Source organism: Cucumis melo, chromosome 8, assembly GCF_025177605.1.
Source record: "Cucumis melo cultivar AY chromosome 8, USDA_Cmelo_AY_1.0, whole genome shotgun sequence".
Taxonomy (NCBI): domain Eukaryota; kingdom Viridiplantae; phylum Streptophyta; class Magnoliopsida; order Cucurbitales; family Cucurbitaceae; genus Cucumis; species Cucumis melo.
Window position 1 is genome coordinate 7309220 of NC_066864.1, and position 10455 is coordinate 7319674.

General features: G+C 31.0%; 1 protein-coding gene across 4 annotated transcripts; it reads left to right on the forward strand.

Annotated features, from left to right (window-relative positions):
• Positions 1–2511: 2511 nt before the first annotated feature.
• On the forward strand, positions 2512–7831 carry LOC103485272 (chromatin assembly factor 1 subunit FAS2). 4 transcript variants are annotated; one of them, XM_008442821.3, is made up of 12 exons: positions 2512–2861; positions 3043–3154; positions 4287–4313; positions 4425–4497; positions 5005–5108; positions 5221–5435; positions 5527–5623; positions 6415–6487; positions 6698–6786; positions 6899–7037; positions 7141–7241; positions 7340–7831. In XM_008442821.3, exons 1-12 carry the CDS (start codon positions 2748–2750, stop codon positions 7627–7629), a joined length of 1434 nt encoding a protein of 477 aa, XP_008441043.2. In that variant the 5' UTR covers positions 2512–2747; the 3' UTR covers positions 7630–7831. The 4 variants fall into 4 exon arrangements, with proteins under 4 accessions (XP_008441043.2, XP_050945003.1, XP_050945002.1 ...); XM_051089046.1 differs by having other exon boundaries at positions 2515–2861; positions 2977–3154; positions 4287–4338; positions 7337–7831; XM_051089045.1 differs by having other exon boundaries at positions 2515–2861; positions 4287–4338; positions 7337–7831.
• The last annotated feature ends 2624 nt before the right edge of the window (positions 7832–10455 follow it).

A 10455-nucleotide genomic window follows, 5' to 3' on the forward strand; every position in this document is an offset into this window, starting at 1 on the left:
AAATTATTTTTGTTATTTTATATGTTATTATGATATAAATTGCAAAAGCTACTCTTAAATTAGGGTGAAATCATAATATAATTATACTCTCAAACTTCTAGAAGTGTTAAATTTGAGCTCTCAGTGTTTATTATCGTAGAAATTTCAACATAATATAATAAAAAAGACTTAAATAGTCGGTAAAGAGTATAATAAATTTTAATATATTTTGAAAATAGTTTTAATATTTTGTTGTTTTTGAAAATGTTTTTTTTTTTTCATTTATGAGTCTAATTAACTTTTACGATTGGTGTAATTTGAGAATTAAATTTTAATACATGCAGAAATTAAGTGTCCAATTTTTAAGATTAAAAGTTTGTGAATAATTGGAACTGTCGCCATACTTTCACGGTGATTTTTACAATTTGTCCTACATGTTTTTAATGATCATTAAAATTGAGATCGAAGTAAAATTTGTATTTAAAAGTGTAAAATTACCGGAATAATTTGAGTCATTAAATGTGTCTTGATGTGCTTAAAAGTGTAACGAAAATGATTTTGTTAATTTCAAGATCATTCCCAATGCATGCACCGTATGCTTTACTCTATGGAAATAATTAAATTAGAGAATTTTAGAATAAATTGTGTCCCACGTGAATGGTTGTTTCAACTCATGTGAATAACCAAATTAGAGAAAATACTCGACTATTCGAATGATCACGAATAAGTATTTAAATCAAGTGTTCTCTTCAAAATTGAAAGTTGAATTTTCTTTTAGTGTTCTATAATATTTTGCCTTCTCCAAAAAACTATATTTCTTTCTATATTTTCAAAATTTTCGAGGTTTGGTACATCCACAGAATTTCGTTCATTAATCTTTTATGGAATTTGTACTTTCGTTCTATAATGGGAAATAATTACTTTCATAACTCTAACTCTAGGGTGAGTAAATTGTCTTAATGAGACAATGTGAATTTATTGGGATGATATCTATAACATACCTGTAACATATATATATATTTCCGACTTTGACATGCACTTCATTTGTTTTTAATACAGCTTTTGCTTTTGTAAGTTTTTTATTTTTTTTTTAATGTTGGTGACTTGCAATCTTTTAAAAGATAAGATGTTGAAGGGCTAAATTACAACACATTACAATAAGTGTACATATAGCTATATTACTTGAAACTTTATCCTAACAAATCACATGTGTCTATATTCACACACTATAAACAATAATATAAAGGGATGATACTAATTATTAGAAAGTGAAGTTTCAAGGTGGGAAGAGAATAAGAACAATAAATATATACACATGAGACATATATTTTCGAAATGAATTCGTTAATCATATTACTAAAATCCACACTATGGAATAATAGTGTTATATCCAATAAACAATAAACACATTTATTTGTCAAAAAAATGATTTTTACTAACCAATTATAACTCCTTGTGTTAATTTTGATTAAAATATCACCATTCTCTTAATATTTAAAAACATTTTAAATATCAAAGATATGTCGTTTTTAACAAAAACGAGAAAAAGAAAAATTAAATTCTCCTTCATCTCCCTCCTTCAATCAGTTTCTCGTTTTTAACTATTATTGTTCTCATCTTTAGTAGTTGTTGTTCAAATAATGGTACTTGGAAGAATGATATGCTTTTTGTTGTTTAAAAATTTGGACGAATAAATGTTGTTCATTGTGATCCCAAATTTTAAATAATGAAGACACCCCCTCAATAAGATTTAAACACTAAAACACTTCTAATGATAACAACGAAACACAAGTAATAATAAGAGATTAAAAAGATAATTAAAATCATTACATTATAATTGAACGAATAAAATGTAGAAAATAAAGAACACATAAATAAACGAAGAAAAGAAAAATGAAAGAATACAACGTCACGACTCTATCATCTTTTCATTTATTTGAGAGAAAAACTAGTTCACCACCAAATTGAAATAATTAAAAAAAAAAAAAAAGAAAAGAAACAAGAAGTAACATTACATTATTTTAAAATTTAATGAAAATTAATTTACCATCCAAACATATATTTTGGGCAAAAAATATTGTTTTCCTAAAATAAAAAACCATAATAAACCTAGCCTAACATTAGATTAGTTATATTCTTCATTTCTAAAAAATAAAGCCACGTCTTACCAAATTCGTAATAAAAATTATATTGTCAAATTATAATTATGATCGAATTGCTTTGGATTACATTTACGTAAAATTATAATTTTTGTTAAATTTATTGTTAAACTAGGATCTAAATCATAATAATAAACAGTAATCGTAAATATGTCAAAATTTACCAAATTTTCTCAAAAATAATTATAACGATAACCATAACGATAATAATGGAATATAACAGTAATCTTCATATGCAATGAAAATTTTCACTTTTAACGTGTAAATTAAATTACAATTTATGTTTAAGAATTTAGACGTAGATTAGTAGTGATGGAGAAGACAAACAAATAATATGAAACTTAATGGGCCATTTTTGAAATTAGGGTTAATCAGTTTCATTGGAGAGATGGCCTAAATTCTTCAGTTTGTAGTTAATGTTATGATTCGAACTTAACCTTTCCAAAAAGGCGCCAATTTGGGCGCGATCACAGCATTTCCACACCGCCCCATTGAAAAGGCGCCAAAATTTCACAAGCTGCCATTTCCTCTTTCCTTCTTCACTTCAACCCTAAAATTTCTCCAGCGATTACTCACTTCGCCTTTCTAAATTCGAATCAGTTCAAAGAAATGAAGGGTGGGACGCTTCAGATCAACTGGCACGACTCAAAGCCAGTGCTCACTCTAGATTTCCATCCAATTTCAGGTCTCCTCGCAACTGGCGGAGCCGATTTCGATATCAAGGTCTACATTCTGTTTCCCTTTTCGCTTCTGATGTTGATTCTTCATGTAATTAGGCTGCCCAACTTCAATTATTAGGTTTTTATTTTATTTTATTTTATTTTATTGTCAATCTTAGGCCAGGATTTGTTCTGAGTATCTGGATGTATAGCAATGGGCTAACTGTTACCCTCGATTCCTCCAGCTTTGGTTATTAAATTCAGGGGAAGAACAGAAAAAGGTACCTGGTGCTACTTATCAAAGCAGCCTTTCTTACCATGGTTCTGCTGTTAATTGTCTTCGTTTCTCACCTTCTGGTATGTAAAATGTTCCTCGGTTCCTCGACATCACGTTTAGTTTGATGAAGCTAGTGCATTTCGTGAAATCTTTTTGTTGTATATTAGCACTTTGTTTGGTATATGTCAATATTTTGCTTCAAGATTGAGCTATATTTCTGTAAAAAATTTAGGATCTGAGCTTTTGTTACATTAGTGCTACAAAAAATAATATCCCCTCTGTAAACCATCAGCTTAATATATGAGTCATTCCCAGTCTTTGAACGTATAACCTTCAAAATGTCTTGGAAGAATCTGGCTGATTATGATTCCAGGACCTCAGTTCGAGATTAGGCTGTTTGAGGCATGCCAGCCAAAAAGAGGTATTTACTAACTAATCCAATCTCAGTTAGCTAAGTTGGTGGTATAGCGAGGAAGATCTTTGTTTAAGCCACTTCAACTCGAGGCTGAGTAGTGCAAGGTCTCTGAAAATCAAAGAAGCCCATATGGTGCAGCGAGTTCGAGATTATGCCAAATCCACTACCAAACAAGAGAAATCCATCCCTTAGAGTTGAGAGACAACTCTCTTGAAAAAAGTTCTATTTAAATATATATGATTCCTAAAAGTGTATAATTATAGCTTTGTTCTAAATAATTAATTAAATCTATAATTAGTTAAACACTATTATTAACTACATTACACAAATATCTAACCATTCACCTACTTCATTCGTCCCATCACAATGTATCTGACACTGGAAATCCCATTATTCATTTTAACTAAAATAACCCCAGAAGAGGTATCTATTGGCATTCCTTGCCCTTATAGGGGTCTTTTCACTTTAGGAAATAAGATTTAAGGCATGGAAGGAAAGGTTTGCTGATTTTCACGCAAGTGACTTGTGTGTATCCACCACACTTCGATGCCCACACCATCCAAAATTGTAATGCCCATAATTTTCGTATTCTACATTAAAGGGTTTTATGGTCAATTTAGTGCTTTTGCGAAAAGGTGTTTTAGAATTTTTTTTTAGTACTAAAGATTAAGGAGTTGGAGTGGTGGTATGAACTTACATATTTTGTGGTACTATTAGCATCTCCCTTCCAATCTTGTATTTGCTTGTATGCTTTTCTTACTCCAAAGTTAGAAGTTGATGTCCATTATCTTTCGCAGGAGAACAGCTTGCCTCTGGTGCCGATGGTAGTACTTTCCTTAACTGCAGCTGGTGTTTTCACTTTTTCAATACATATTTGAGCCAGTGACTAAATCCTTGGAGATTTAAGTCCTTATATTAGTTCTCATTTCTTACAGGAGGCGAGCTTATCATATGGAAATTGCACCATGTGGAAACTGGCCAGTCTTGGAAGGTCCTCAAGACATTATCGTAAGGCTGTTTCTATCCCAACTTTTCTTTTTTTTTTTTATATAAACAACTTTCAGTGAGGAAAAAAAAAGGAAAGAATACAAGGGCATACAAGAAAAAGTCTGCTAGAACACTCCTACTCAAAAGTGCTTCAAAATCAAGTAAAACGTTACCAAGGGGTTTCCTACCCTATTTTAACTTGTTAGGAAGCCATGAAGTTCAAAATTTGTCTTGAAAACACTTGGTAGAGCATATTTACCAACCATGTGTATCAATCTAGTGGTCGGTAAGAACTATTGTAAATGACAAAGGATTGAGAGCGAGTGAGTTTAATTCTTCTTGACCGCCTACCTATGACTTAATACTTTATCAATTAACTTGGCTATGAAATATAGTAGGTTAAATAGCTGTCCCGTGAGAATACCATACCTAGTAGACCAGATTTAAGTTGTAATTGTAGGGATATTTCGTAGTCATTGTTCTCTTGCATGAATTTCCACTAATTGTTGTGTTCTGTGTATTTGCTAGATTTCACCGGAAGGATGTGCTGGACCTACAGTGGTCCCATGATGGTGCATATTTAATATCTGGATCCGTAGATAATTCTTGCATCATATGGGATGTAAGCAAAGGTTGAACAGAATAAGAAGAAAATTATGCTTATTTGCTTTATTAACCATTTCTAGAATTCAACTTGTTTTCTTTACTAACCGTTTAGCTACACTTCTTCTCTATGTTCTTCAGGATCCGTACAGCAGATTTTAGACGCCCATTTGCACTATGTTCAAGGTGTAGCATTGGACCCATTGGGAAAGTATGCTGCTTCTCTGAGTTCAGATAGAAGTTGCAGAATCTATGGCTACAAACCCCCAACAAAAGTAAAAAACAGTGAGAAAATGACTTATGTTTGTCAACATGTCATTACTAAGGCAGAAAATGTTGCAGTTGATGACTCTAAGGTAGAAAATGTCAAGAGTATTACAGTTGTTCAAGCAGTTAGTATATTGATATTACCTGTATTGACAGTGTCAACTATACTCAACTTTGCAGTCTGCCAGAAACCATCTCTTTCATGACGAGACATTGCCATCTTTCTTCCGAAGGTTGGCCTGGTCACCTGATGGATCTTTTCTACTCGTGCCTGCAGGTAACGGTTAGGTTAGACATCAAATGCTATTTATCATCTTTCTACGATGATAGGAAAATTATTGTGCTGACATGATGGACCTTTCTTATTGTTTAGAGCAGCTGGTGCATTTATCACACCATATTATATTTCTTTGTTAACTTGATTGATAATTCTATTGAATGTAGATCATCCACCTCATTCTAGAAATGTTGTGAGGTTCCCATTGGGAATGTGGTTTGGTACTCATGAACTATCTATAGTTAATTTGTCTTGCCAGTATTAACATTGCCAAGAAATTGAATGGATGATCGAAAGTTGGCCTTTGGTTGGTCTTGGTAGCCACATGCTGGGTTGGATTGGGTACCTCAACTGAAAAATAGTTCTCAAGTTATTTCTGTTTGGATAAACACCAAAATGCAAATAGGTCGATTACCTATGATCGCCAGCATACAGGAACTTTGTTGGTTCCATTTCATTCTGTTATTTTGTTTTCGTTTTTTCCCAACCTGCTGTTTGTAAGGTGTCCAAGGTCATTGATCACTTTGTGCTCATCTGTTCCCTCTCCTTTTTATGGAGTTTAGTCTTCCAATTCATTAGGTGTCTACGGGGGAAACAATTAAAATGTGGGACACGCGGAGTTTCCGTAGTAGTCTAGAGGGAAGAGTTGAACAGCTTGCATTTTTCACTATATACAGCATATTAGGAAAATATCGTTTGCATTTTTTCCTTCCTAGAACCTCTTGTTTCTCCTGGGTGCACGGTATTTTTCTGTGTAAACTTTTGATAATTTGCTGCCCTTCACTTTTCAGGTATTTGTAAAACATTGCCAGCATCTGAACCGGTAAATACGGCCTATATATTTTCTAGAAAGGATCTCTCAAGGCAAGACTCAATTCTTTGTTACTTCTAGTTTGATAATAATGGTTATCATGCTGAAGCAATATGATAGTGATATCCTGCATCTCTATTGTCATTGTTAGTTCAACTTTTGTTATAGCCGAGCCAAATTACATTACAAGCATAGTGGTATACTTGGAAAGGTTCAACAATGAAGAACGTACCTTCTTGAATTTATATCATTTTTCTGATCAGGCCTGCTATTCAGCTCCCTGGCGCCAGCAAGCCGGTTGTAGCAGTGTGCTTTTGTCCAAAGCTTTTTAAACTTAGAGGATTAAATTCAGGTGCTTGGATGATGGTTTAGCATGTTTTATTCATTACGTAATTAGTTTTTATTTACAATTTTATAGATTGGAAAAAATGGTAACTTCAATTTTTGTATCATGAATTATGCAGCTGGGTTTTTTAAGCTTCCACATCGGGTGATTTTTGCAGTAGCAACATTAAATTCTTTGTACATATATGACACTGAAAGTGTTGTGCCACTAGCAATCATGGCTGGCCTTCACTATGCTGCCATAACGGATGTAGCGTGGTAAATTTCTTACTCCTGTCTCTTAGCTACTCTCTTTAGCAGTTTCTTTCTACCATACCACAGTTGGTCATTTACTCAATTCTGAATGGCTTGTTCTTAAAAGGTCGGCAGATGCTCATTATTTAGCAGTATCTTCTCAAGATGGTTACTGCACCTTGGTAGAATTTGAAAATGACGAACTAGGATTACCATTCGCTCTGTCAGGTCAGCATTTACTTCTTCCTTGCTGTCATATTTTCTCAAATTAGTAGTTTGTCTTTGGTTAATTTTTCCTCATGGTTTTCTTTCTATTAATGTAGAAGATGAAATAGGAACAACAACCGATCATAATACGAGTTTAAAAGATGTGGGGACTATAAATGACTACGAAAATAGGAAAATAGAAGCAGAAGGGAAACATGAAAACAAAAGCGTTGAAAAGCCAGAAAGCATGGTGATTGAAAAAGCTTCAAGTGGAGACAATCTCGTTGAATCTGACTGCAGAGGACACGAAATTGAAAAGAAGGCAAGTAAACAAGTATCTATAAGCTCTTCAAGCAACTCTGTTAAGCCTGCCAAAAGGCGCATTACACCCATGGCTATTGATCCATGAAAGGTACATTCCCAACTGTATATTCTTTTCACACCTACAGATTTTGGTGAGTTATTTTAAAAGCACCCATGGCTGTGCTTGATCAAATGTTGGTTACCCATGTAGCTTAAATGGTCATTTTTACAATGATTGGTGTATCATCTTTGATCTCATTTTCTAGATGATTAAGATTTTAATGATATCCATATTTAGTTTTCGCTTCTCTTTGTCTACGCTGCTTTTATCCTTACAAACTAGCAGGAAAATTATTTCTAACATGTTTTCAATAGGGTAATCGTTCCACAAGTATTATTTATTTACAGAATTCTATGGGAAGAGGTCTAGAATGAAAAGCCTGATTTGGTTATATGCAGTATTTATCAAATATTTATAGCTTTTTCTTTTGAGAAGCTCTTATGTATTGATGTTTTTCAATGTGTTTTTTTTTTTTTTTTTACCGTTGATAATCTTACGATTGGTTGGTGATCAACTTGTCTGACATACTTAAATTAGATTACTCGAAAAAAAGTTCAGGGTTATCGAGTTTCTATATGGATTGAGATGAAAAAAAGTTTAGGTGTGAGTATGCCAATAGGAACACAACTAAATTGGTTGAAACAATCTTCAATACAAAGGTCAGAAATTTCAATTCTCGTTTTGATCTTAAATACTTTTTTATTAAAGAAAATAAAAGATTTTATGGATTAAATTGAGTTAGAGAGATTTATTTGACCAACTTGAACTCTTGGTTTCAAATTGGCAATCCAATCCTTAAAATTTAAGTTGGGTTGAGTTGTTGGATTATTTATTTGTTTTTTTCAAATATATTTTTTTATTAACTTAAAATACTTAAATTTTTCCTCCAACACATTAATAACTAAAATTTCATAAAGCTCCAAAGTTAAATTTCATGATCTAATATATATATATATTACCGACTTTATGACAATATGTAGGAATTATAATATGTATAAGTTATATTATATATTTCTTAATAATATTAGAAATTAAGGTTGGGTTAGATTGGGTTAACTCGAATTTTAAAAAAAGTAACTCGAATCTAACCCAACTTGAAAAAATATATAAAAAAAAATTCAATCCAACTCAATCCAAAATAAAAATTAATCCAACTCAATTCTTACGATTGGGGTCGAGTAATCTGATTTGTTGGATTATTTGAACACCCCTGCAAGATATGATTAGTTGGGTTAGGTTGTCTACAAAAGTGAATTTGGACATGTGACCCAATACATAATATGAACCAACTCAACTCACACATTGGCATGGCTTGCAGCTTGGAATCTACTCTAATAACACACAGCTCAACATTGCTTATTATTCTTGAGACAAATATCGTATTCTTGAACTTTGAAGGTGTATCAATTTAAATTTTATATTAATAATTGTATCAATTTAAATCTTAAACTTTGGAAGTTCTATCAATTTAAATTTTAAATCAATAGTTGTATCAATTTTATAATTTAGACTTTCATAAATGCATCAATTTAAACTTTGAACTTTCATATATGTATCAATTTAAACTCTCAAATTTTATAAACGTGTTCAAGTACTACATGGTAGAGTTTAAATGGATACATTTAAATAAGTTCAAGGTTTAAATTGATTTAACTTCTAAAGTTTAAATTAATATAATTATCAATTGATACAGGCTCCAAAATTTTCTCTTATACATAATTAGGTTAATACCATATATATATATATATATATATATATATATATATATATATATATATATATATAAATGTGTAATATGTCTGATCTTTTTCAACTTAAATTACAGGATTTTAGATTGTACTTTTTATCTTGAAAATAGTCTTCTTCAACTTGATTAAGTTTTTTTTTTTTTTTTAAATCTTAGATTCACCCCAGTTTGATGATACAAACTTTAGTTTAAACCATATTTTGCACGACTATTTACTCTTAACTTTTATTCGTTTTACCTTATATACTCTTAAAACATTATTTCTAATAAATTGAAAAACAAAAGGACATTGGTACATCGAGATTTGTTATATCTAAGTCAGACAAATATCAAACATGGTCCAAAAAAAAAAGGCAGAAAAGGTTTGTAATATATAATGGGAAGACCATTTTCAAAATCAATATGCAAATGTTTGTTTTTTGATGACACAAATCCATTAGCAATTATATATTTTTTAACTTCGTTACAAAGCCATTGTCTATGGCTGTGGTTGTCTTTTCTTTGTCGTTTTTATTAAACAAATTAATTAACGAGGAATCTATGGATATCAAATTAATCTGTGGGAACCACAGTCCATATAATGATGGAAAGATATGAAAGATTAAATTTACTTTTTCTAAATAATTGAATTTATAAATCTAAATTGAAGATTTCCTTCCAATATTGTATTCTCCTTATTTTATGTATATTAATGGTCCATATAGGTGTTGTTGGATCTCGCAAATTAATTTTTAATCTTACCTGTAGAGCAATAGTTTTAATCTTTTATCAAAGATTAAAGATTTTGGCAAAAGTAAGGCTCAACTCGGATTCAATATGTGTTACATCAAAACACAAGTATGTGATTCGAAATCCTCAACTTATATTATACTAAAAAAAAAAAAAAAAAATACAATTTTGAGGTTAACATTTTGTTTTGGGTAATTATAAAGGTAGACATTTTAAAAATAATAATTAAATATATAACAATATATATATATATATATATATATATATATATATATATATATATATATATATATTTTTGTAAATATAGGAAAGTTTATGAGTGATGGACTTTTATCATTGATAGACTCTTGTAGTTTATCAATGATATACCAATATTGTATATCATTGATAAATTT